A 27,185-nucleotide genomic window follows, 5' to 3' on the forward strand; every position below is an offset into this window, starting at 1 on the left:
CCGCCCAGGATGAACCCAATAATGATCAGAGCGTCTCCCGTGGCCCAGCCTGCGCCTGGCAGTCGCCTCTCCTAATGTGCCTGCTTCTCTTCTATGGCTAAGCATCTCAAGGGCCACTTCTCCCCACATGAACCAACCCAGACCCTGCGTTCTTCAGCTGAGGCCCTTCTCTGTGTGCCACCTTCCCAAGGGAGGAGCAGAGGGTGGCGATATGAGAATGGAGCTTCTCAGTGGCTGCCCTCCCTAGGGAGACACGCCTGGCACCAAAATTATCTACGTTTAGGCCCCTTACAAAAGAAGTCTTATTTGCCCAGACCTGAATTTTCTGCTTCTCTTTTAGGGGGGCGGAGTTCAGCTTGTGTTGTCTTATCCTTATTTTTAATATTTGCGTTTATAGATTGCTTTGAACCCCACTTTTCCACTCTCTCAGCAGCTGAAGAGTGTGTGGGCAATTTCTTGTGGAAGGAGGATTGTGGCCCTCTCCAAAATACTCACTTGTTAGACTGCATGTCAACAGTGCCACTGCTGATGATGTCCAGGAGGAGCACGGCCCACTCTGTGGTCTGCTGGGTGCTGCGCTGCACCGTGTCAAACATGCCCCCCACCTGGGACAAGAAGAAGAAGAAGAGGAGGAGGAGGCCATGTCAGCCCAAAGGTAGCACACTTGGGGGTGGGCTGGCTCAGTGAACACAACATCCAGAGGAAACTCTGACGGAGAGGGAAGGCAGCGACAGTCGTCTGTGGTTCAAGAGGCTGAGCTTCCTCACCACACTGTAAGACTCAAGCCACTTGGACTGGGAAGGGCCCTCCCTGGTTTATGCAAGGCAGAGGGGCCAAGGTGAGAGTCAGGAGAGAAGGTTGGAGCTGATCCCCGGACATACGGTTCTGCCAAATGGAGCAACACCCTGGATACCAGAGGGAGTCCTGCTCCTTCTCCCTTGTTCACCTGCCACTCATCTTCACTGGTTTACTTGTACCCTCCTTTTGGCCAAGGCTCCCAAAGCAGCAAACAGAATGATACAGAAGAAAACATAACTCTGCCGCTCACCAGATTCAGCCGCAGCTTCAGGGCCTCGTGCATCAGCTGCTTGGCTTTGCAGTCGTCCTGGTACTGATCTTCTCGCCAGTTGGTCACAATCTGGGGGTGGGCAGAGAAGTGACTTGTGTCTGGCTAATGGCCAGACTATGAGCATACAGCCCTCCACCCTAGAAGTTCAGTGAAGCCGCCCCTAACACGCTCCTGCGACTCAACCCACAAAGCACACAGCAGATGCTTAGGCCTGCATCTGAGGCGAGCAAATTGCTCTGGGGATGACTGAACTGGCTCTCTCATGCACCCCACAGCGGTGACTACAGCCGCTCAATGCACCCAAGGGATTTTGCAAAAAGGGCTTCCCGGGCAGAAAATGCCACTTCGACAATGGCAGGGGACTGCAGCTCAGTGGCAGAGCAATTGCTTGGCATGCAGAGGGCTCCAGGTTCAAACCCTGGCATGTCCAGATCGGGCTGGGAATGACTCCCGCCTGAAACCCTGGAGCTGCTTGCTGCCAGTCAGTGTTGTCTGACTCAGTTTCCTGTGTTCCCTGGAGCCCCTTAAGTTTAAAGCGGAAGCCACCACCAGTGTCTTCCTCCAGATCCAGGGTGGGGGCGAGGAAAAGGGTCTTCTTAAGCCACTGATGTGGCCACAGCCAAGGACTTACCTGCTGGACTTGGCTGTACAAGGAGGTGAGGAGACCTTCGCGCTGCTCATCCTGGCCCTTCAGGCATGTCAACACCAGGGACAGGAAAGGCTGCTGGCTCAGCAGGGACATGCTGCAAATGCAGGAGAGGCGGGGTGGGAGGGGGAAGAGAGCAGAGTTAAGTCCTGGCTCCTAAGAGAAGCCTCCCCACTCCTCTCCCAGCCATGCCTCCTCCTCCTCCGCCGCCTCCTCTGGGCCCCCTCACCTCTTCTGTTTCTGCCGGTCCCGTTCCTTGCGGGATGAGGAGCCTAGGTGCTGCCCTTTCTCCAGCTCGTCCCCTGCAGCCTTCAACACGTAACCTTGCACAGAGGTCGGAAGCTTGGCGATGAGAGGGGCCACCAGCCACACACCTGACCTCTCCAGAGAGCTGGAGCAGGCAGACAAGGAGAGTTGTGTTAGGCTGCTTCATTCTTTCACGCAGGCTGCCCTTATTTCCTGCAAATTTCCTTATTTCCTGCAAGAATTCCTTCCCACTCCCCTCTGCCTCTTCACGTGCACTAACCTGAGGATGGGCTTGGCTTTGGTGCTCGCTGGCACGAGGCTCGTAGAGCTGCAAAGGTTGACGATGCCGTTGCTGGCAGAACTGGTCTCTGCCGACTGCTGGAAAACTTCAATGGTGGCCTTGGCAATGTTTTCCAGGAGATTGTTCATCTCCTGCTGCAGAGGGGTGGGACGGAGCATTAGAGTAGCCAGCTCCCCATTCGCCCCAAAAGAGATCCCCATGCCAAAAGAGCAGCGCCACTTGCTGACTTATGCTCACTCTCCAGCTTCCCACCCCAGGCGCTCGTCCCTCCCCAGCACCCTTTCCATTCAGACCTGCTGCTGCTCACAGACCCTTGAAATCCTCCGTCCCCCATTTATGCCACCCCAAAACACGGCGCTGGATTGCTTACGTTGTTTGCTGTCTGCTTGATCATCAGCTGCAGCTCAAGCAGCGACTGCCGCATCGTCCACTGGTCAAGGTTCTGGAATGAGAATGGACAAGCTGCCTGTTGGTCACCTGCTTGCTGCGGCACCACCATCCCCTTGCACCTCTACCCCTCACCTGCTCATCCAGTGGAAGCCTGAATTTCTGGGCACCCTTTGTTGCCCCACCAAAAATAACAGTTGACCTATCCTTCCAACTGCCTTCTTTTACATGCCCCAAAATGTATCTTTCTTACAAACCTATGGACAGGTCCGCATTTAAAAGAAGCGGGGGAGAGAGATAAATTCTATGCTGATAAAAGCTGAATTCTAAGTGACCTGCATTAATTGTACAAGTTAAGCAAAGGTGAATCCATTTAATTATTTTGCCCCAGTTTTACTCCTTGCTTCCACTAGTTTTTGGGGAAGAGACAAAGAGCTGTGCCAGATAGGTGAAGCCCTATCACCTAACCACAGAACTTCACGCTCAGTCCTTTTGCTGGCACACCATTAAACATACGTGCATCCTTAAGGACTAGAAATATTAACAAAAACTAAAGTGAGACTCTGCTGAATTCAGCACTCAATGCCAGCTACTAATATGGAGCAATGCTGGAATAATGGAACCCACGCTACCATGCCCTTCCATCACAACACAGGCTTGCCCCCTGCAAAGCCCACATTTGGCAGTGCCTCAAGGGGACCCCCACTGCCTGGACCTGTAAAATGCGCTTGATCCTCTGCCGCTGGGGGTTCTCGCCCTCCTCGTTGTCAAGCAGCCGGTGTGGGTAACAGATCAGCTGCATCAGCCTTTGGGCTTGGGTGCTGCTCAGGACAGGATCCTGCAGGTCATTGCTGTCTTCACACAAGGATTTCAAGCATCGCTCACCCACCCACTCCTGCAGGTGGGAGAAGCATACAGGTGTGATGATGCTCAACTCAGCATGGGAGGCTTTGTCCCTATGACCCAGGCCCTGAAAAGCCTGCAGCCTCTTCCCCTCATGCCTGTTGCTAATCTAAACTGGCTGCTGTCGCAAGAAGAGCCTGGAATACTCAGTAGAAGCAGCAAGACACATGCTACTTAAAAGAGTTTGTTTCAAGGATATGGCCATGCCTCACTGTAGCTTCCAGTCGCACTAACAACCCCTGCAGCAACCTGCCCTGCCAACGAGCCAAGTGTGTCATCAAAACCGCATGGCACAAGGCAGCCAGCAGCCTGGTAGGTTGGCCTGCTCAGTCATTGCTTTATGCTGGGCTGCGTCCCCACACTGGGCCATTTCTCTTGCACTGTAGAGCTAGACACCCCCCTCTCAGGGGAGTTTACAGAAGGGTCAAAATGTAAGATAAGGAAGGAGAATGCGTCAGGGGACTGTCCTGATCTATTGGAGCTTGAGGCTCAGAGGGGAAGTGGTTAAGAACACAACACGGAGAAGAAGAGGACCTTGGATAGCTATGACGGCCCCTGCAAAGGTCACTAAAGGAGATGATGTCTCTGGACGGGGCTAATGCCGTATGTAGGCTGATCAGACCAGGAGTGTGGCAGGTTCTGCCTCTCTAGAGGAGATGGCTGGGTGGTTAAAAGAGCCCTCACTTCATTTTGCACTCTTTGGTTTCTGTGCGGCTAGGGAGATAGTGCTATCGCAGGGGACTTATCCTCTGAATCAGAAGATTTTGGTAGGGCGCTGTCCTTCAGACAGGAGGGCCACAGGCAGCATGCTAGCAGTTCCCCCTACCCCAGACACAGCTTGAACCTCTCCTCATCTGATTTCTCCCCCACACCCTGCAAGGTCTCCGGGTTGTGAGTTGTGACAGCAACAGTGTCCCTGGTCGTCTCGCATCACGGGACTCAACAGTTTCCCTACACTTCTCTAAGAGAGATCAGCAAACTCATGAGGACTCCAGATAACAAGTCAGAACTCTGGCTGAAATCTCTTCCGGTATCCATGCCTCCATGGAAGGGGGTGGCAGAGGGGCCAAAAAAAGAGAACCCAACATGCTCACCTGCTGGCAGATGCTCCTCAGGACATACTTGGCGTAAATGTCCAGGCTGGCAGTCTCTATGGAAACCATCCGGCTTGCAGGCTTCTTGTCGTCTTCCATGAGATCATCCACCCCTCCCGGGTGGGAAAAGCCAGAGCCCTTCAGTTCGGCATCCCCTGCAACCAGGAGGAGTGAGGGTCACCTAGTATAGTGACCCATTACCAAAAGCCACACACGGCTGCACCCAGATTAGGCAGGACTGGACCCATCCCCTTCCATTCCCAGAGAGAGGAAGCCACATTCCCAGGCACATACCCAGTACAAAGACGGCCTTCAACACTGCAAAGACGGCACCGTCCACAATACGATTCTGGGAAGCAGCCAGCAAGTGCCGATCACAGGAGGAACGGATACCCACTGATGGCTTGCCTGTAGGGAGGATACAAGTAAGAGGAGGTAAAAGCTCTTAGTCATGGGAAAGAAGAGGGTATGCCACCAGCCAGAACGCTGCTCAAGTCAGGAGACACAGCAGGAAAGGAAGGAGGCAGCAAGGGTGTGTGTGAGTATAGAATGCAGCAAATGGAGCCAGAAATGGGAGAGGGAAACCAAAGTCACTTAAATCACTCAGAGTCGAGAGAGAAAAGTCCTGATAACACTTCACTGAGCAAACTAAACAAATATGTAATCTGAGGAAAGAGGAACAGAGAGGTTTTGTCTTTCTTAGGTCAAGCCTTGAACACAGCAGGGAGATGTACAACCAAAATACAGACAAAAAAAGCTTCCTAAGACCTACACAGCCAAACAGTGCACATGCTACCTCACTGAAGATCAAGCTGCTCTGCCTGACTGATAAGCAATGCCCCTACCCATCCCCCTCTTGGCTAGTTGACTTTAATACTAACAGAATTAACCTTTCAGTTACACACTGAATGATCTCTGCTGCTGCACTTCCTAAACACACAGGATGGGGACAGAACTTCTAGACTCTGGCCCATGAGGAATGCTCTGCCCCAATAAGATGGAGAGACAATAGTCAGCATTAAGAAGTTGACATTCACCTGAATATCAGGAAACATGGTTGGGGTCAATGGCATCCTCCAGCAGATGAAGGGGAAAGACAGTAATGGCAGGGAGGATTAGGACAATAAATATATAGCACAATGAGGAGAAAGAGCTCCATAAGAGGGTCTGCTCTGAGCCGAGGCAGGAAATGAACTGGAGTCTCATCAAGGAAGAAGGGGCAAAGTCTTTTGTTGAAGCTCTGGTGCACTTCCTGCCTAAAAGCTGCAGGGGGAGCTGTACAACCCATTGGGAGACCTCTTACATGCAAGAGGGAAAGAGACTGGGAAGAGGACAGACCCAAGGGAATGATCACTTACTGCTATCCTGCTGGCAAGGGTTCAGCTGCGGAGTCTTGAAGAGGTGAAGCAAAATCCGGCAGGTCAGGCGGGCTCCAGGCTCAGAGTCCTGCTCGCTGCAGGCTGCAGAAATGTACAACAGCGACCGATCTGAGCTTACCCTCTAATTTTCAAGTTGGGCCGGGCCTCTGTTGCAAGGCAGCCCTCAGGGCCAGAGATGAGCCCCCTGCAAGGTAGCAGTCCCCAGCCGTCGCAGGCAAGCTCTCACCAGCATTAAGCAACGAGGGGATGGCAGCACAGCGGATCAGGTCCTCGAGGAGGAGGCACTGGCGGGCAATGAGGATGGCCACGAACGTGGCAAGGGAGTCGTGGAAAGACAAGTCACTCACCTAGGGGAGGAGAAGGGCACAGCTGAGGGGTTGTGTGTGTGTGTTTAAGATGTTTCTCTGGAACTGGCATCATTCAAGAGCAATCCATGCACAAGACAATGCCCTGACACAGCCTTAGGCAGGGGAATGTTTCCAACCAGGGCTAGGAGCATTTTTTTCAGCCCCAGGGGCACATTTCTTTCCAGGCAACTTCTGGGGGCCAACACGCCAGTGGCAGGTAGGGCCGGAGGCACAAAAGTGGGCGGAGCAACAAATGTCAGGCATCATTAGAGTTCAATGACACATTCCAGCCATGAAAGAACACTCAGCCGAGGTCTAACAGTACGGTGGGTGGCCAGTGTGGCCTGGGGAGATGGGGGTGTGGCGTAGGAAGAACTGTAGCCTGAGGAGGGCCCTGAGGGCCAGACGGAGAGGCCTGGAGGGCCGCATTTGCCCCACTAGTCCTGAGGGTCCCCCACAGCTGTTCTAAAACAACAGCAGCCCTTTTGGTTCTAGAGAAGGTTCCATCCTGCAGCTGGGAGCTTATGCCAGAGAAAACAGTGCTAGACAGGCAGGGGAAGCCTCCCCATACTCCTGTTTGATTCCAGATACCAATAGGGTGTGTGTGTGGCGGGGGGGAGAGGGTTGGGGCGGGGAGAGAAATCTTCCCCTTGCTATTTTCTGATTGATCCTCTCCTTCCCCCCTCCCTCCCCTCAATATTTCATATTCAACAATCATTAGCATTTTTTCCTTTCATTGAGTTCCTCCGGCAGCCCCAGGTAGCTGCAGTCATTATCAGAGTCTCTCATGAGTTACTTCACTAATACAGAGATTAATCACCATGTCAAAAAAAAAAAGTATTGTAAGGAGGAGGCCTCCACTGCATCCGCGTGCAACAGATAGAGGCAGATTTAATGCCTGAGGAAAACCTACATCCCTAGCAAAACGTGGATATTGCAGGAATTTAAACATAAAGGCAAGGCTAGGAAATCAGTGTTCCTGACTACACCAGACAGCTCTGTGACGACAGAGAGGGCTCTCTGGCATAGTCAGGAACGCTGATTTCCTGGCCTTTATGTTTAAATTCCTGCAATATCCGCATTTTCTCAGGGAAAATCCACAAAATTTCTCAGGGAAATGTAGGAAGCTGCCTTATACCGAGTCAAAACATTAGTCCACCTAGCTCAGCATTGTCTACACTGACTGGCAGCAGCTCTTGAGGGTTTCAGACAGGAGTCTTTTCCCAGCTCTAACTGGAGATGCCAGGGATTGAACCTGGGACCTTCTGCGCAGAAGGCAGATGCTCTACCACTGAGCCATGGCCTCGTCTTGCAAGGGAACCACCCTTCAAGCAAATACGTAACTCTGCTACACAGCCAGCTAACAATATACCATCCTGCAAGACAATCCCTCAAGAATTTAATGCACCACCACTTCTCCATCCCCACAGCAGACTACCCACACACTCCGTCCTGCCCACCCACCCCTTCCACATGTCCCCCTCTCACAGCCCAGGCCCTGCCCTTACGTCCACGTTGCAGAGGAGGTCATTGAAGCCACAAGTCCCATTGTTGGAAGAGCAACACAAAGCCTTCAGCACGCCCAGCCACTCGGCGCTGAGCGACTTGCAGTAGCCCGTCAGCTCGGCACACAGGATCGCGATGTCGTTGACCCTGTGCAGGGAAGACAGCGGTGATGGTCCCTGGCTTGGATGGCTTTAAAGACATGTTAAGTGGAGAACAAACCTATCAATGGTTATTTAGCCACAGCAGCTAAATGGAGCCTCCACATTCAGAGGCAGCATACCTCTAAATGCCAGATGCTTGTAGGAGGCAAAAAAGTGGGCAAGGCTTATTGGCCTTCGTGCCATTCAGGAGTGCCTTTTGGCCACTAAGGATCTTTTCAGCCATGGTAGGAAATGGGATGGTGAACTGCATGGCTCCACTTTGGTCTAGCCCAGCTACAGCTCTTACGAGCCACCTCTCAAGAAGCACCCCTCCTCACATGGACCAATGTTCATCCTTTAAGGCCTCTCTCTGTGTGCTCCTCCCGAGGGAGGTGCAGAAGGTGGCAACGTGAGGGCCTTCTCAGTGATGGCTCCCTGCTTGGGGAATGCTCTCCCCAGGGAGGCACACCTGACGCCTTCATTATCTATTTTTTGGCATCAGACATAAATGCTGCTTTTGACTTAGGCTTTCAGCCCTTAATTTGGAGGGGATTGGGTTTACTTGTGGCTGTTTTCGTGCCTATCTTTTAGTGGAGCGGGTTGTGCTGGACCTACCTTGTTATATATATATGTAGTATGGATGTGTTTTTAAGCTACTATGTTATTTTGGTTTTTATACATGGTTTTAATGTTTGTATTATTCTGTACGTTGCTTTGGGTCACCTTCCGTGAAAAAAGGACTAATAAACGCTAACGTTAATAATAATAATGTTGATGCTGGTACTGCTGAAATGATTTTATTATTATTATTATTATAATATAACAACAACAACAACAAATTTCTTAAAGGGTGTCAATAGCATAGCTGGCCATGAGTGGACAGGTAGCCTTGAGGCCCTCCTGACATCCCTTAAGTGCTTCCTGCCCAGCCTAGCCTAGCCTAACACAGCACAACTCTCACCTATCAGGATCATGGTGCCCCACACACACGTGCATGAGCGCGTTGCATACGAAACTGTATCGGTTGGCAGGGTTGTCGGTGAGGCTCTTGCCCAGGTTGGTGTAGGTGAAGTTGTGTGCTGAGGGGTTCTCAATGGTGTCGATCATGAACAGGGGTTCCCACAGCATGTTTGAGTCGGACGGTTCCACGTTGCAGTAGATGGTGTTTTTCACCTTGGAGCAGAAGTCGCTGGCAGGGAAGGGGAGGTGGCAGAGGTGGATGAGGAATTTCAGAAAAGAAACCATACCTCCCCTGTCCCACCTTCCTTGACAGCCAGCCAGAGCGGCACTCACCTGAACAGCTCTCCGAATTTACTCTTCAGGTGGCTGCAGGATATGTACAGGTCATAGAGGTAAGCCAGGATGCAGCGCTCTGCGGAAGAGCCATCGGAGCGATTCATGCCATGCTTCACCACCCCACACAGCCTGTAGGGGCAGAGGACAGCCAGTGTGGTGTAGGGGTTAGAGTGCTGTACTAGGTCCTGGGAGACTAGGGTACACTCTGCCATGAAGCTCAGTGAGTGACCTTGGGCCAGTCACCGTCTCTCAGCCTAACCCACCTCACAGGCTTGTAAGGATAAAAATGAGGAAGGGGAGAACCATGAACACCACCTTGAGTTCTTTGGAGGAAAAGTGGGATACAAATGTAATAAATAAATAAATAAAATAAGATACACTGCAGTGCGTGTGCGCACATGTGTGTGGTATACAGCTGGTGGACAGGACTATCCCAAACCTCAATGGCTAAGCCCCTACCAGATACATGGCCAAGGGATGGAGAACCCCAATCCGCCCCTCACCCCAGCCAGGAAATCTCCAGGTGTAAGCACAGGGAGCCTCACACCAAGAAGCTCCAGCATGACGGGGGGGCCCTGCCCCTTAAGCAGCAGCCGATATGCACCGAGGCCTTACCCTTCAAAGACTTGAGCCATCTGGTCCTGGTTGAGGATAAGGCAGGAATGATAGTGCCGCAAGACGGCCACGATGCACAGGCACAAGCTGGTGGTGTAACTGCCCACCAGGCTAGAGGATTTCAGCAGCAGCTCTGCCTCCACCACACTCAGCTCATTCAGCAACTGTGGTCAGCATCGGGGGGGGGGGAAGGAGAACAAGTGAGTGACAGGGAGAAAACTGGCTCCCCTCCCCCTCCCCTCTCCAATCCTGCTGACAAAAAGGGGCCAGGGTGGGCAGACTGCAAAATCTTAGTGGGGAGTTAGGCCCACCTCACCCATGAACTTTCTAAGTAATCAAGGGCTGCTTCAGAGGCTCATGTAGTCAGTCCTTCATCTCCCACATGGCGAATTAGTTACTTCCTCTTCAGGGCAAAACCACAGGTTGCTGTGACACCTGCACCAGCAAACTATAGCTTGCACATGTCCCCCAAAACCAGGATTGCCAATCAGCTTCAAACCATGGCTTGGAATCTTGGAGAACAAGTTCAAGCCATAGTTTGCAGGTCAGTTGTCACAACAAATTAGGTTGTTAACAAAATGGTAAAGCCTGCTTGAGTTTTTTTCCTAAATAATGCCAGTGGGATTTATCATAAGGCAGCTCAGCGTCAAGGATTGCTACTTCAGCTATAGTTAACAAGGAGAGCAAGGAGCATGCAAACACCAGATTCCCTTCCATAGCACAAATCACGCCCCCAAACAGAAGCCATTCATCTGTAAAGTAGGAAAACAGACCCACATCAGAAAATGCTCTGTGGAGGGGAACTGAACTGAACTATGGAATTTGCTCCCTGAAGAGGTAATGATGGCCAGCAACTTGGACAGCTTTAAAAGAGGATTAGACAAATTCATGGAAGATAAGATTCTCAATGGCTAGTAGCCATGAAGGCTATGTACCACCTCCAGGGCCTCAGAATATCAGGTGGCTGGGAACTGCAAGTGGGGGAGAGGAATGTTGCATTGAGGTCCTACTAGTGAGCTTTCCTTTGGGTCATCTGGCTGGCCGCTGTAAGAACAGGATGCTGGATTAGATGGACATTTGCCCTGACCCAGCAGGGCTTTTATGATATTCTTATGCAACAGAGGAGGACAGGTCGACCAGAGAAAGACAAGAAATGTTTTAATTATTATTATTTTGCAAAGTACAAAAGGTGGAACACAAAAGAAAGAAATAAAGAAGAGGGGATGAAGGGAGACAAGGGCACTGCTCCGATCTGGGCAAGGCAAGGAAGGAATTGGGGTGGAGTCCCTCGGCCTGCCAAAGTCATCACTTAACTTGCATCATGTGACCCTGAGTGGTGGGCAGAAACAGCCCATCTGGATGACTCCCTCCCACTGCAGAACTGAAAGGTGCAAACGGTTTGGGTATATTACGTGCACATCTGTTTGGTATGCGCATTTCCCCCCGTTTCTTTGAGCTTGTTGACATGCTTGTACGCCATAGTCTTTGGTGGCATAAGGGGAGCCCTGCCGCATCAGACCTGGGGGCAATTTTAAGTCCAGCATCCTGTTTCCAATTTAACCCTAAATTTAACCCAGGGATGGGGAACCTGGCGGCTGTCCGTGTGTTGGTAAACTACAACTCCCATTATGCGTAGCCATTGCCCATTCTGGCTGGGTTGGGTGGGAGTTGGGAGTCCAACAACATCCAGAGGATCTAACCCAAACACAAGGTTTGTACACAACACACACCTTCCCAAGACTGCATCTGTACTGGGATTATTTCAAATTGCTTTAAGGTGTTTTTATTGTTTTGTCACTTGTTTGCCACCCTGGGCTTCTTTTAAGAGGAAGGGCGGGGTCTAAATTTAAGTAACAACAATAACAATAGTCCACCTCTTTGCAAAAGTAAAGTTGGGGGGTAGATTAAGAGGGGCTAAGGGGGCTTCTGGCATCATCATCCCCGGTTTCCGAGAGACCCACCTGGATGGCGAAATCAATGAGCCCGCTGATGTTGAGCGAATATTCCATCAGGTCAAAGATGAACTGGACGTGCTGCACCAGAGGCAGGTGGTACGACATCCCTAAGGCAAAGCTGGTGATCTGCTCCAAGACGTTGCGAGATACCTGGAGGACAGGTAGCAAAGGATCAACAGTCGCAGCCGAACATATGAAGTCGCCTTATGTTACATCAGACCATTGGTCCACGGAGCCCAAGGGTGGGGAGCTTCGGCCCTGGAGGCCAAATGCGGCCCTCCAGGCCTTTCTATCTGGCCCAGGCCACACCCCCTCCCCAGGCCATGCCCCTCACTGGGCCTCCTCTAGTGTTTTTACCTGGGCGGAATGTGTCCGTGAACTGTGATGGCATCTCTTGCTTGCCTGGATGGAGGATGGAGAGTGGTGTGTGTGTCTGGCCACGCCTACTATGGCCACACCCACCACTGACATGCGGCCCCCACAAGGTTGCCCACAAGGGAATGCGGCCCTCAGGCTGTAAACGGTTTCCCACACCTGATGTAGCCCAATACTGTCTTCACTGACTGGCAGCAGCTCTTTCGCTCTCATCACATGGAACTCTTTAGACTGTAGATGCCAGGGATTGAACCCAGGACTTTCTACATAACAAAGCACATGCTCTACCACTGGGTTATGGTCCCTCCCTGCTGCCGGACAGCAAAGTGCCAAAGGGCAAAGGAGGTCCCCGCCATCGTCCACAAGAGATGTACCTGAGAAGTGACAAGGTGCTGGTCGAAATGAGAAAGGTGCTGAAACTTAGCAAAGATGTCCTCAGCTGTCGGGAAGGCCTCTGGCTTGCTCTTTTTCCTTTTCTGCCCTTCTTCTCCCCCTGCAAAAAGGGCAGGCAAAACCCAGACGGCCCACGACTTAGTTATCATTTAGTTGTTTTTGTTTGCGTGCAGGCAGAGCGGCTTGCAGGAAAACAAAACCAATGAAAGATCGGTAGAAAAGCCAACGTGAAACTAATAAAATGTTTTGCGACTACTTGACAAGTGCAGAAAGCAGCACTTTACAATGCAGGGGTCGTAATTCAAAGCACTGTATATAATTATCCCAGAAAGAACTGCAGCAAATAGGATGGTTTTGAATGTGGTGCTGGAAAGGTACCAGAGGAGGCATCTGAGCATCCTGGAAGAGGGCATTCCATAGATGGGGGTGCTACAAAATAAAAAGCCTAATTTCCAGTTGCTGCCCACCTAACGTTTAAAGGAGGAGGGCTTCAGAAGGCGACCTTACAAGACTGGCAGAGTGTCAGTTTGTTTCCGGGCCCAACTGAAGGTGCTGAAATGAGTGCCCAAAGCCCTAAATGACTTAGGCCCCAAATATCTGAAAGACCACCTCCTTCCTTACAGACCCTCTCAGGTGTTAAGATCAGCAGAAGGGACCCTCTTGGAGGTTCCATGACCTCCAGAAGTACAGGAAGTGACAGTGGGCACTTCCTGTGGCAGCCCCTAAGTGGCAGAATTCCCTCTCCATAGAAGTGCATCTGCCAGCTTTGTTGTACAGCTGCTGCTGCATGCTGAAGACACACCTCTTTCCCCCAGCCTTTGACACCTGTGAAAAATGTTTTTAAGGACCCCCACCCTATTCTTCTGATTATAAATGGTTTTACCTGATTTTATTACTGTATTTTTACATTGCTGTAACCTGGCCTGGGACCTTATTGCCCAGAAAGCTAATAACGACAGCTCCTCCCAGGTCGATTGAGACTTTGTAAGTCAAAACCTGCGCTGTGAAGTAGGCCAGTAAACAAACTGGAAGCCAGTGCAATTGCTTTAATATTGCCCAAATGCAATCTGACTTACAAGCATCATCATATTTTGAACAGGCTGTAGTTTCCAGACTTAGAAAAGGCTTTAAGGCAGCCCCCATTCTCCCATTTAAGCTAATGGGAATTCAGGAGCTCTCTTAAAGCCTTTGCAAAAGCCTCTTTAAAGCAGGTCTCACATGTGGGCTGCTTTAAAGGTGCTCTTGTAGGGACTTTAATCCCTCCTCAGCTGATGGTGAGAACAGGGCCATGCAGCCAAGGCAGGATTAAACCCTGCCCTCCTGCCCATCAGTTGACATCACCTGGTGCACATGGCTCAGGGGAAATGGGAGCCAAAGGGGACCTCCGGGGGGGGGCATGATTGGCCTGGAGGCTGGAGGTTCCCCACCCCTGACCTAAATGATACTCTCGCACGATTACCCCCTTTTTGCTATCCCAGTACACCAGGCACCCCACTCCCTCCCTCTCCTCCAAGGGTAAAACATCTTGATTGTTTGTGCACAAATCTCCAGACACAGGTTGTTCCACAGACCTGTCTCTGCTGTGCTCTTTCTGTTTAACACCTTCAGGATATCTTTGGTTATCTTCTTGATGGTGTGCCGGGCTTCATCACGCTGCTTCCCAACACCAAAGAGGACCACCAGTCGCTGGTTACACTCGTGGCTGGTTGACTCCTCCTGAGAAGCCAGAAACAGGAAGAGAAGGCGGGTGTGAGCTGCTGCCAGATAGGGAGGTTCTCCAGCTACCAACACAAGAGCCCCTGCCTATCTCAGTAATCCATTAAACAACTCCAGGGCAGAGCATGAAAAGCATTCAGTACTGCAGTGAGGTGGCTGGAAATAGCTTGATAGAAATGCAAGAAAAGTACTCACAGGAAGCTGACATAGTATCGGACCTTTTGTCCGTCTAGCCCATGATGGTCTACATGGGCCCTCAGCACCATTCCAGGGGCTCCAGAAATGATGTCTTTCTCATCAGCTCCTCTCTGATCCCTTATAGCTGAAGATGCCTGGGATCAAACCTGGCATGCACTCTATCACTGAGCTGTGTCCCTCCCCCCGCTTAAATCAGGGGTGGGGGAACCAAGGGCCACATGCCAATGGTGGGCGGGGGCCAGAAGCAAATGCAGTGGAAGGAACAAATGTAAATTTGATCAGGGTACAGTAATCGCTGTTCTTCAACCTTGGAACCCCAGATGCTCTTGGACTACAACTCCCATCATCCCTAGCCAGCTGTGCTAGGGGTCATGGGAGTCATAGTCCAGCAACATCTGGGGACCCAAAGTTGAAGAATTCTGGGCTAGTTTCTACACACACTTCTATCTATCCTCCATTCAGGCAGGCAAGAGGCATGATCAGAGTTCAAGAACATGTTCCAGCCTGGCCAAAACACTCAAGGGGGGTGTAAACCAAGGTCGGTGAGAGGTATGGCCTGGGAAGAGTTCCAAGGACCAGACAGAAAGGCCTGGAGTGGAGGGCTGCGTTTGGGCCCCAGGCCAGAGGTTTCCCACCCCTGCCCTAAATCTGTGTACATGATCCTTAAGTTAGCTGGTACAGAAAAGATATATATATATATATTATATTATTATTACGTAATATATATATATATTATTGATTGATTGATTGATTGTCCCATCTCTCCTATCACTAATTCTCTATTAAAAATAAAATGGGGAAAAAAAACCCCAAGTAAAATTAAAACATTTAAAAACTGTTCAAAACATCTAAACACAATAAAACACAACAAACATCTAAAACAAATTCAGGAAGATGGAACCAAACAATGTGCCTGCATAGGCCCGCTGAAACAAAAACATTTTCAGCAGGCGTCTGAAAGAGTGGTGTGGCGGCACTGCCTAACGTCAATAGGCAGGGAGATGCACAACACAGGCACCGCCACGCTAAAGGAATGGCTCGCTACAAACGCAGATCGAACACTGTGTGGCACTTGCAGAAGCGCTAGCTATGCAGATCAAAGCGATCTAGTCGACATATGTAAGGTAAGGCTCTGGTCTGAAGGCACGTGAGGCCAGTTCCCTGCTGAAGCTAAGCAGGGTCAGGTCTGGCCAGTGCCTGGATGGGAGACCGCCTGGGAACCATGTGAAAGTCACCTTGGGTTTCTATCATGAAAAGAAAGGCGGGGTATTAATGGAATAAATAAATAAATAAGGTGATTACTTAAGCAAAGTGGTCTCAAGCCGTTAAGGGCTTTATGTACCAACAACAATGTGTTCTACAGGAAGTCTTGCACAGAGACATCTTGCTTATCGCCAGATGAGAGGGTCGTCTTTCAGCCTGGCTATGACAACTTAATTGGAATATTAACTACTGGTTTCTTAGGAGAAGTAGCTACACATATACCTGACAAAGTCCGTCTGCAGCGGAAACAGGTTTCCAACAGCATTCCACTGTTTAGTATGCACTGAGTACATTTATACGTATTTTTTGTTATTTATTATTGCATGAGTTGTTGATTTAATACATCTGACAGCATAATACAAGCATGTCAGTAGGGTAGTGGAATCTGCTCTGGGCTTTAGTCCAAACTGCCAATGACCTATCCAAGATGCTTCCTTGGAAATCTGGACTAAAACCTGGAGCGGATTCCACTGCCCCACTGACATGGAGCCATCAACTGCCCCTGAATACTTGTACTGAGTATTTTTATACGTGATTGGGTCTTATGTTTCTGTCTGTAGGTGCTATTGCCACCCAGAGCCAGACTTGGACTGTTTTCTCTCCTACCTGCGGAATGGGGAAGTGCATAGAGTACTGGATGTGTCGAGGCTGGTCATAGAGCGATGCCAGCATTCCATCTGCAACCCTGTCCTTCAGGAGAGGCTTGAGGTCCTTCTCCAGATCCAGTTTCTCGGGAGAAGGGCTGCCTTTGGACTCGCAATGCATGGGTGGGGAGAACATCTGGAGGTGGAGGGAGAAAGATGCACACACACAGAAGAGCAAGGTGAGACTGCTGAATATGTTGGCAGGGAAGAAATACTACAACCCCACCCAGCCCAAAAAAGCAGCCCAGGAAAGAGACAAAAGCAGGGTGGTTAGTCACCTGGCCAGCATGCCAAACAGATGCAGGCATTTCACTCACAGCACACCTTTCATTGAGCACCAGGGAGCAGGGGGAGCCTAAGGAAAGCAAGCTGGCTACAAAGGATCCTAACGACTTGCTTCTGTCTCTCCCACTGCATCCACATGTTCACTGTCAGGACCATCTGACTCCCCAGTCCCATCCCAGTCTGGCTTCCACGAAAAGGTAACTTTGACCGTGCCAACTTCCATTCCTCGGTCCTTGGTTTCATGAAACACAAGGGCATTTAGGGAGTGAAATTCTTATGGATTGTGCCCTCTCTGCTCTTTGAAGCACACCGGGCAGAGAAAACCAAAAGGCACGCGCTGTCCGAAGCAACTGGGTGCACGTGCGTGTGGAAAATCGTAAAAAGCCTGTCCCCTGATGTCAGAAATAAGGGATTCAAAAAGGTCTGGCCAGGGTGAGCCTGGCAGGTCGTACCGAGAAATCTGTCTTCTCCATATCATCAAAAATCACGCTGGAGTTGTGGTCAATGTCCATCTGGCACTCTGACAGGCATGTGTCCTGGGAGAGACAGGAAACAAGGCGCAGGCGTTCAGATCCTAAAAGCCCCACAAGCAAGCCCCAGAAATCCCCCACGGCAAATGCCCCTTTTCCTTGGCGATTTCCTCTCCTCTTTCTCCACCCCGGCCCCGCACCTCCAGCTTGATGCTGCTGCTGCCTTCTGCCTCCTTCCTGTCCTGCTCCTCGGCCGCGTCGTCGAAGGGCGAGGGGGGGCGGGGCCCGTGCTCTATGGCCAGGTCGCCGCGGGAGATCAGCGTGCACATGTACATGTTGTGAGAGAAGACATCGTGCCTGATCAGCTCGCAGAACAGCAGAACCAGGTTGAAGAACTCCACCCTCTCGTTCTCGTTGCTGGGGTCGGCTGCCGGGGAAAGGCAAAAAGAGAGACGGAACAGGTGAGGAAGTGGCCTTTCGATGCCCTCAAAAGCTTGAATTGAATGAGCAATTAACAGCTCCAGCTGGCCCGCTTGTCTTGTATGCCAAAGGAAGACTAGCAGAGGGAGGGCAGCCCTTTTCCCCCACTGGGGACAGGAGCTGGCCTGCCACCTTGGGGCCTGTCAGAACCTGGGACCTGAAACAGGGGAGGGGGCAGCTGCAGCCAAGACCCATACTTAGCACTGGAGCCTGGGTGTCCAGGAACTGCATGAGGACATCCTGAAAGACGGGGGTGACGACTGCCGAGAGGGAACCCGAGGAGATGGAGCCTTTCTCGTCCACTACTTCCGAGTCTCCGCACCTCTGAGCAGAAAGGTGAAATATAAAGGTACAGTTCATCCCTTTCCCTCCTTCTCAAAGAAAACCCTCCCGATTCTCACAGCAAGGCCATCTTCTGCTCCACCATTTCCCCCTCTTTGGATGAAACAAAAGCCCTCCGTCACAGAGTGCTTCGCAACCTGCAGCCAGGATCTGATAGTGACCACAGTCTCCTGACTGGGCCTGCCTGCTCTCTTAGGTAGTCATCCGAGGCCTTCCTCTCCATCTGCTCACCCTTCAGAGGTGCCCACCTGTGGGGGCCTTGGCACCAGGCTGTGGAATCCGCCACCCTTTACAAACACACATACACACAAACCCCTGGCATTCCAGCAGTACGTTGAGACTCTTTTTTGTCTTAGAGGGCTTTCTGAGCAGAGGACTAGCATTAAGTACTTAAGAAGAGCCTGGCTGCTGGGTCAAGCCAAAGGCTCATGTACTCCCCCATCCTGTCCTCACAGTGGACAATCAATGCCCCAATGGGAAGCCTGCAAGCAGAACCTGAGCACAACAGTGCCCTCCCCTTCTATGACTCCCAACAACTGGCATTCAGAGGCATCCAATGTTTTGTTGGCACATTCTCTTCTACTATAGTTCCAGGCTATGGTCTGAAGGCACATGAGGCCAGCTCCCTGCTGAAGCTAAGCAGGGTCCAGGCTGGTCAGTGCCTGGATGGGAGACCGCCTGAGAACCATATGTAAGCCGCCTTGGGTTTCTATCATGAAAAGAAAGGCGGGGTATAAATATAATGAATGAATAAATAATTTTGCTTGTTTATTCTGTTGTTTTGATTATATTTTTATTAATGTTTTTATTGGAGATTTTTCTGCACAACCTGGTGCCTTCCAGATGTTTTGGCTTACAACTCCCAGTGCTGGCTGGGGCTGCTGAAAGTTCTAGTCCAAACCATTTGGAGGGCAACAGGTCAGAGAAGGCTGCCTTACCCAAATTGCTAGATTTTTTACAGTGTTTTTTCCCCCACCACTACAAGCTGGCTCTACAGCTGGGATGGGGAACATGTGGCCTTCCAGAAGCTGTTGGACTCCAAATCCCATCAGCCCAAGCCAGCGTGGCTAACTGGTTAGGGACAGTCCCTGCCTGTGGGCTTATAATCTAAAAGACACGACACAAAAGGAAAAGGGGCTGGGGAGGGAAGAGGGGAAGAAAATGCAGTCGGATCTTAAAGTTACAAAAGTTCGTATAATGACCAGCTTGAATGGAAGCAGTTGAGGGAGTGGTGCCATCAAACAGCAGCTGGTCTCTCAGCCATGCAAATGGAATAGACCCACACTCACCTCCGCCTCGATCTCATTGTTCCGCTTCTCCAGCAGCTTGGCCACGACCATTGCCCTGTGGCGCCCAGATCGCTTGTGGCTGACAGCCCACTCACACAGCAGGGCCACCACTGCATCATCGTCTGGAGATATCTGTCAGGAAACCAGCAATGTAGAGTATTTAAATATGCCCGGGCTGGTGGTAGACCCCCTTTCAGCTGACTGCCTATGAAGGGGCTCTGAGATCCCAAAGCTTCAACCAATCCCTATCTGCATACCCTTTACTTTTCTCCCTCAGGGCTCAGGGCAAAAATGCTCCACCAGAGATCAGGCAAGGCCAGCTGGCAAATTCAGGTCGGTATCAAGAGCTGTTGCTCTCCTTCAATCGCCAAGTGGGACTAAACGGACATTAACATCAGACAACGATGCCTGCAAGATCAATCCAAGGAAGATCCATCTACTCCAGCATCTAACCGCCCAGAGTGGAAAACCAGATGCCTCTGGGAAGCCCACAAGCATGTCATGAAGCCAGGCCTCTCCCAGTGTGCTTCCCTGAAAAACTGGCATTCAGGCACCCTGCCTCTGAACCTGGAGGTTCCATCGAGTCACTATGGCCAGCAACCACTGACAGACCTCTCTTCCGTCTCCTTGAATTCGCCCGATTTTTGAAAGCCATCTAACCCAGTGGCCGTCACCACATCTTGTGGCAGTGAATTCCAAATACGCAATGTGCACTGTCTAAAGAACTATTTTCTTTGCCCTGACCTGAATCTCCCACTATTCAGCTTCACTGGATGACACCGAGTTTTAGTATTATGGAAAAACAGAAGGAGGGGGACTTATTTCCATCCACGTTGTCACAAACTAAGGGCCACAGCTCAGCGGCAGAGCATCTGCTTTGCACGCAGAAGGTCCGTGGTTCAGTCCCTGGCAGCATCTCCAGGTAGGGCTGGGAGAGACTCCTGCCTGACATGCTGGAGAGCCGCTGCCAGTCAGTGTACAGGGGCCGAGAGCCTGATTCTGCATAAGGCAGCTTCTCACAGCAGAAGAAACTCCGGCCTATTTCCCCTAACAACTCTCACCTCGTGGCTGTCTTTGCTCGGTCCTCCCCCAAATATCCTGTTGTACAAGGAATCCAAAGAGTTGCTGAAGTCCGATTTCTCAAAACTGTGACTATCTAGGACCTCCAAGGTGTGCAGCACCCGGCTTATCGTGAATCCTGGAACAGAACAGGAAAGCAAAAGGGATTCAGAGGCTGGACAGCACAGAGGGTTCTTCATGTAGAAGGGGAATGGTCAGGCTGCCCCGAGAGCCCGAGGAAAGGCTCATCAACAGGGGGAGAGACAAGGTGGACCCAAATGGCTAAGAAGCTGGGGGGGGGGAAGGAATCAGAAAGAAAAGGAGAGCAAACAAAGTTTTACATGGAGAAAGTGTGGGCCGAGTTGTGGTGCGGGCTACCTGCAGTGGCTTCTTGGCACTTGTCAAAGGACCAGCGCACCTCCACCGCCTGGCCCCGTTCCTTGATCTGCTGCTCGATTTCCCGGAGCCTCGCTCGGACCTGATAAGGAAGAGAGGATGGGGTGATGGGACACAAACCCTGAAGCATGGAAGGAGCTGGCACCATCTCACCAGAAATGTTCATCAGGGGACCAACCAAGGGGCTTGGGGTGGGGAAGGCTGGTGCGTCTCTCCTGTGGCTCAACTGGCCATGGGACTCGAGACCGACCGACCGACCGAGACGGGGCTCCGGGCCCTGCTGCTTACCTCCTGCTCGCTCTGGTCCCTGCTGCTCACCTGCTGCATGAAGCCAGCGCTGACCCCAGGCATGGGCAGGTTTGAGGGGGCGATGGGCAGGTGGTCGAGCGGAGAGCCAGTCTTTATTCGGCTGTCGGTGAGGGAGTAATGCCAGACCAGGGCACTGGGGCAACACAGGACTATAGTCTGAAGGCACACAAGAGACAGAAGCACTGAGCTCCCTAGAAGGCCAGCAAGATTACCTTTTCGCCCAGGCTTTTTAAATTTTGTAAATTTTTAAATATTTTAATTTAACATTCTAAACTTAATATGATCTTAATTTAAATCTCAATGGCAATTTTATTAATGTTTTATAATTGTACTATATATATATATATTTTTTCCACACTTGCTCATATTTTAATTGTGATTTTATTTGTTGTACACCGCCCTGAGAGCTTTCTGCTATAGGGCGGTCTAGAAATGTAAATAAATAAATAAATAAATAAGATCCTCTTCCTTCCCCTCTCTCTGTTCCATGCATTTTGTTACCATCCCGAAGGCTACTCTTCCACTTTTGCTTCCTTGATGTGCAGAGCTTTTTATTACTTATATTTTTACATTTTACATTATAAAACCTAAATGATAAACATCAGCTTCCCCTTGTTCCTCCACAACTCACCCCCTTGTACTACTCTCTCTCTCCCCTTTTCATAATGGAACAGGTACTTCAAGAAATCCACAGAGCCTGAAACTCAGGCCTGAACACACAGCCTGAAGTCGGAACACGGCCACTTGTATCAGCTATTACAGAGTATCTTATGAAAGGCCACCAGTCTGCCAAGTGTCTTCTTTCTTCTTTTCCCCCTCTAGACAGTGGCAATTTAACAGTCAACTTTTCCAGCAACACGGTAACTCCCAAAGTTCACTATACCATCTGTCCGCCGTGAGACTGTGCAGTTTTCCAACAGTGTGCTATTACTGACCGGGCAGCAACTAGCATTAATCCTATCAAGTTTTTATAATGCAAGTCTTGGTTTTCTCCTACGAACAGATTCAATAAAGCCAATTCTACTGTGATCTGTACCCGTTGTCCTGTGATTTTTCTAATCTAATTTGTTATAGAGTCCCAGAACCCATGTATTTTCTTGCAGACCCACCACATATGCGTATACGAGGCTGTTCTACCACATCCCTTCCAGCATATTGGGTAGCCCTTCATTGTAATGTGTACTGACGAGTCAAATACCATTTTTGGATTATTTTCAGGACAGTCTCGCTAATGGAGATGGCCACCGTTTTATAAGGAGATTGCATCCACACGTCTTTCCAAATCTCACCTTTGATTTGACAGTCCAGGTAAGTTTCCCAGTATGTGCATACAGGTATTTAAGTACTGAAAACTTGCTGTGAAACCAATCCTCTGGTCCCCAGACCCCACTGCAACCAAACTCAAGTACATGTTAACTACATTAATTGAACGGTATCCGTTTACCCTTCCCCCCCCCTTACCCTTATTGTCTCCTTGTCTTGAACTATACGGCTCATCGGCACTATACATTTAAAGCAGTATTATACCACTTTAAACAATCATGGCTTCCCCCAAAGAATCCTGAGAACTGTAGTTTGTGAAGGGTGCGAGTGTTATTAGGAGACTCATATTCCCCTGACAGAGCTCTAATGGCCAGTGGTTTAACAGTCAGTCCTTCTTCCCAGGGAACTCTGGGAATTGAGGCTCTGTGAGGGATAGAACTCTTTTAAGAACTCTCAGCACCCTTAACAATCTTCAGTTTCCAGGATTCTTTGGGGGAAGCTATGACTGTTTAAAATGGTATAATAATGCTTTCAATCTATGGTGGGGATGTGGCCATATATCCCACAACAGGGACCTGCCCTCTGCAAAGCGCCATGCCATTATAATTTGCCAAAAATGTGCCTAGCTTGATTGTCCCTATTTTACCTAATATTCTAGCTCACAACAGACCAGCACTTCTTATTCCTTATTTACCATCCTGCTGAATCAGGGGTAGCAAACCTCAGGTCCGGGGGCAAATGCAGCCCTGGAAGCCTCTCCAACTGGCCCTCAGGATCCCCCCTATGCCGCTCTCTCTTCCCGAGCCACACCCCTCACTAGACTGGTTTTGCAGCCTCCTGGAGTGTTTTTACTTGGCTGGAAAGTGTCCTTGAACTCTGATCATGCTTGCCTGGAGGGAGGACAGAGAGGGGTGTGTGAGCCAGGGTGCAGGAACTGGCCTTTGGTTCAAAGGTAAAAATTTACATTTGCTGCTCCACTAACTTTTGCCTCTGACCCGTCACCACTGTTGCCACAGGAAGGGATGTAGCTCTGCAGCAGAGCATCTGCCTTGCATGTAGAAGGTCCCAGGTTCAATCCTCAGTGTTTCCTGGTGGGGCTGAGACTCCTGCCTGATACCCCGGAGAGACACTGCCAGTCAGTGTGACAGTAGTGAGGCAGAGGGGCCAGTTGGTACACCTCTGTATAAGGCAGCTTCCTCACTGCTGCCCAGAAGGGAGCAGGATCACAGGAAGTTGCTTTATGCTGAGTCAGCCCACTGGTCCATCTAGCTCAGTACAGTCCACACTGATTGGCAGCAGCTCTCCAGGGGTTCAGACATTCCCAGCTCTGCCTGGAACCGGCAGGGATCAAATCTAGGACCACCTGCATGCAAAGCAGGTGCTCTGCCTCTGAGCAAAAGCCACTTCCCCTCAGACTGAAAAAAAGGTTCCCCATTCCTTTGCTAAAATGAACACACCCGTAAAAGGGCAGATTGTTGTGGGACTCCCCCAAAAGCCACTTGGTGTGTGTGTGTGTGTTTCCCATTAACAATCCTATTCTACCGGTCCCTGCCCACTCTAGGATAGTACACTTGCCTACTCCTGATGCCACCTGAAACCACCCGCCCCTTTCCTGGAGATGTGCATACAGCTCATGTCGGTGACTCTCCCTGGACTTGCCTGGAGGATGCAGCTGAGCCCATAAACCACGGGGCGGTGCTGGGGGCAATGCAGCAAGTCCCCGAAGGGACTGGGAGGGGAGTTCCCCGCAGCCGGCTGAGGGGTTGGTGTGGAAGGGAGTGCAGGGGTACTCTGTGCCGTGAGATGGTGGGCAGGGTGCGCGCCAATGCTGTCCAGCAGTATGGCAAGCCGGCGGGTGCAGAAGTAGGCCAGACGCCTGGACAAGTACGCAGACTGCACAAACTCTGTGGAATACTGTTGCAGAGAAAGACACACACACAGAGAGAGAGAGAGAGAGAGAGAGAGAGAGAGAGAGGGAAACCAATTTAGTGCCAGGCTGGAGGACCTACCCCACTCCATGAGAAGCAGTTAGAATCAAGAACTACAGTGGTGTCAAGGTTCAACCCTGCCCAGACCTCAAAGCTGAGGTCTTCTCAGAGGAGCAACAAAGGGGAGGCAGGACCCTCCAGCACATCTCCACTCTGCCCATTACCCCAAAAGAGGCAATAGTTCTCTGGACATCCCTGCCCCAGCTGCCGGGGTTCCCAACCAGTTCTCATACTCCTGCCCACCACTTATCTTCTCCAGGGCTACTGGAGCCTGTGAGTAGGCAGGAGCTGCAGAGCTTCTGCCGATTCGCCCGGCTGCCTATGCCAGAGGCTACTCGGGAGGAGCAGGAAGCGCCTGCAGATCAGGGCTTGGCTGAGAGGCAGGAAGGGATGGAGGCCCCCAGTCCTCGTTCTGAGCTGCTTCACTGCTGAAGCAAAGGCTCTTTTCTAAGTTTCAGCCTGCCTGACCTGGGGGAAAACAGAGAGCAGGGGCAAAGACAGACTTTCCCATTTCAAGAGTCGTGGACAGGTTCTGGCACACAGGGCCATTGAGCAGTGGAAAAGCCACACCCCACCCTCGGCAGACATCTGCCAGCAGGCCTTCTGTCATGTTACAGCAGAGGGAGAGATAAGACAACAGGATGCACTCCGTCGGCATGGCTGAGAGACCAGCTACCATTTGACCATTCCCCTCCCTCCACTGCTTGCATACAAGCTGGTCATTATAAGAACCTTTTGACTAAGAACTTGGGCCATGAGTGAATTGTCTTCCCCTGTTCCCTCTCCATCCCTTTTTCCTTTTGTGTTGTGTCTTTGAGATTGTAAGCCTGCAGGAAGGAACGGTCTTGTTTGTTGTTGAGTTTATACAAGCCACTCTGTGAGCCTTTTCAGCTGAAGAGCAGGTTGGAAAACTCTAAATAAATAAAAACACCATCATCACGATAGTCATCGAGGAAGGGGTAAGGTGACCTGCAGCAGCAGGGGCAGGAGCAACTTCAGGAGTTCATCCTCGCCTGGCCGAATCTTCTCAAAACACTCGAGCACCCAGGTCAGGAACTCATGCCGGTCCAGCATTCCATCCTGGAAGCAAATGGGCAGAGCTGAGCAGACAAAAAGTAGGCAATCCATGCAGCCCTTTCTCTGGCCAGCTCCCGCTTGAAGGCAGCAGAGGTGCTTCTGCCTCCAGCAAGAGAAAAGGACAGGCATGGCCAAAGCAAGCTGCTGTGCCCTTCTCATCTCACCTGGAACATGAACATAGCTAGCTTCTCATTGTAGTCCCACTGCTTGACGGAGTACTCCACCTCTTGGGGCATGAGGCTGGAGGGCGATGCACAGGCCTGTGCCAGCAGCTGCCGGTGGAAGTCTGAAATCTTCTGCAGCTGCTCCCACAGAAACTTGGTGATGATCTGTGTCCACTCTGGAAGGAAAGAACAGCTGTTAGCGGAGAAGGGAAGGGAAAAGGAGACAGGGCTGTGCCTGAAGGGGTGGGGAGCAGGAGTAGAGTGGCAAATTCAGAAGTGCAGGGTCACTTCATAATAGTTCCAGCCACGCCCCCTTCTAAGGTTTTAGAATAATATGGCCAGCCTTGAATACTGCTTTCTGCTTCTCTATCCCTGTCACCATTTGACTGTCCTTTCTCAGTCGGAGATTTTGCATGAATTCCTGAATTCAATGTCTACACATTTATCTCCTGCTGCTATCAAACTGCTTGATGATATAGATGGGATGCTATCACCTGGATTCACCGTCTCTTCTTCCGCAGTTACAGAATCATCACTCTCCACAGCTTGGCTTTTTTAAGTAGCAACTAATAAGAACTCCTTTCACTCTGACGGGCTCCCATCAGTAGGAAAAGGACAAGGAAGCAAGCTGGAAGACTCTTCTCAGTGACCAACACACTCCCTTTCATGCTGAATGGCTCATAGGATGCTGGAGACATAAGGACCCTGCTCCCAAAAAACCTAAGCAGTCTAAGACACCCTTCCCTGAGACACACTGGATGACTATACCCCTGGTGGAGAGCTGAGCACACTGAACCTTGCAGTGATTAGGGAGAGTAAGGAAAAGCGAATTGTGGGAAACGTGGCAGATTGTTGCGGACTCAGAGGCTGAACTACAACATTATTAATATTAATAATATTTATTAAAGTTATCTCCCGCCTTTCCTCCCAGAAGGAGTCCAGGGCATTAGAGGCGTAAGGTGGCCTGGTCCAAGCAACTGTGGGAGGAAACAGGCCAACGGATACCAGCAGCCTAGAACAGGGATGGGAAACCTGCTGCCCTCCAGATGTTGAAGGACTCCAAAGTCCATCAGCCCCAGTCAGCATGGTCAATCGTACGGGATCATGGGTTCTGTAGTCCAACTGCATCTGGAGAGCCACAAGATTCCCATCCCTGGTGTACAAGAAGATTGGAGAACCTTTTTCAGCCCATGGGCCACATTCCCTTCTGAGCAACTTCCTAAGGGCCACGTGCCCATGGTGAGCAGAGACAGAGGCAAAACTGGGAGGATCAATGAATGCAGATGTTACCTTTGTACAGTAGTCTAGTTTCTACACACACTCACACACCCCACTCTATGTCCTCCATCTAGGCAAGCAAGAGGCATCATCAGAGTTCAAGCACACATCCCAGCCAGGCAAAAACACTCACGGTGCACAGCAGAGCAGTGAGAGGTGTGGCCTGGGGAGAGTTCCAGGGGCCACATTTGGCCCCCAGGCCCGAGGTTCCCCATCCATATTCTAGAAGAACAATGAGGTGCAGCAGCCTGAAGAACAATAAATCTCCAGGAGTCACAAGTCAGTCCAGTCCCACAGCGCTGCATTAATCTA

At 50.7% G+C, this 27,185-nt stretch overlaps 1 protein-coding gene and 1 non-coding gene across 13 annotated transcripts in view; both read right to left on the minus strand.

Moving 5' to 3' along the window:
• The window catches only part of MED12 (mediator complex subunit 12), a 45,563-nt gene that overhangs the window by 13,213 nt on the left and 5,165 nt on the right, over positions 1-27,185 (minus strand). For 3 of the 12 annotated variants that reach the window (XM_061598163.1, XM_061598161.1, XM_061598152.1), the window contains exons 5-34: positions 25,596-25,771; positions 25,324-25,434; positions 24,026-24,280; positions 21,083-21,259; positions 20,777-20,876; positions 20,401-20,537; positions 19,340-19,471; positions 17,906-18,032; positions 17,429-17,655; positions 17,211-17,294; positions 16,436-16,609; positions 14,224-14,368; positions 12,634-12,752; positions 12,242-12,286; positions 11,891-12,034; positions 9,930-10,093; positions 9,312-9,443; positions 8,980-9,207; positions 7,881-8,025; positions 6,252-6,372; positions 6,005-6,106; positions 4,941-5,054; positions 4,647-4,801; positions 3,365-3,544; positions 2,633-2,704; positions 2,242-2,396; positions 1,945-2,106; positions 1,701-1,812; positions 1,049-1,138; positions 496-605 (exon numbers count right to left, since the gene is read on the minus strand). In XM_061598163.1, coding sequence (XP_061454147.1) covers positions 496-605; positions 1,049-1,138; positions 1,701-1,812; positions 1,945-2,106; positions 2,242-2,396; positions 2,633-2,704; positions 3,365-3,544; positions 4,647-4,801; positions 4,941-5,054; positions 6,005-6,106; positions 6,252-6,372; positions 7,881-8,025; positions 8,980-9,207; positions 9,312-9,443; positions 9,930-10,093; positions 11,891-12,034; positions 12,242-12,286; positions 12,634-12,752; positions 14,224-14,368; positions 16,436-16,609; positions 17,211-17,294; positions 17,429-17,655; positions 17,906-18,032; positions 19,340-19,471; positions 20,401-20,537; positions 20,777-20,876; positions 21,083-21,259; positions 24,026-24,280; positions 25,324-25,434; positions 25,596-25,771 — 4,195 coding nt within the window. The remainder of the gene's footprint in view (positions 1-495; positions 606-1,048; positions 1,139-1,700; positions 1,813-1,944; positions 2,107-2,241; positions 2,397-2,632; positions 2,705-3,364; positions 3,545-4,646; positions 4,802-4,940; positions 5,055-6,004; positions 6,107-6,251; positions 6,373-7,880; positions 8,026-8,979; positions 9,208-9,311; positions 9,444-9,929; positions 10,094-11,890; positions 12,035-12,241; positions 12,287-12,633; positions 12,753-14,223; positions 14,369-16,435; positions 16,610-17,210; positions 17,295-17,428; positions 17,656-17,905; positions 18,033-19,339; positions 19,472-20,400; positions 20,538-20,776; positions 20,877-21,082; positions 21,260-24,025; positions 24,281-25,323; positions 25,435-25,595; positions 25,772-27,185) is intronic. The other 9 variants (XM_061598154.1, XM_061598153.1, XM_061598164.1 and 6 more) reach the window with 9 other exon arrangements.
• Positions 7,607-7,676, minus strand: TRNAR-UCU (transfer RNA arginine (anticodon UCU)). Its single transcript has one exon. It is a non-coding gene; the product is annotated as a tRNA-Arg (tRNA).

This window comes from Rhineura floridana, chromosome 16 (genome assembly GCF_030035675.1).
Source record: "Rhineura floridana isolate rRhiFlo1 chromosome 16, rRhiFlo1.hap2, whole genome shotgun sequence".
NCBI lineage: Eukaryota > Metazoa > Chordata > Lepidosauria > Squamata > Rhineuridae > Rhineura > Rhineura floridana.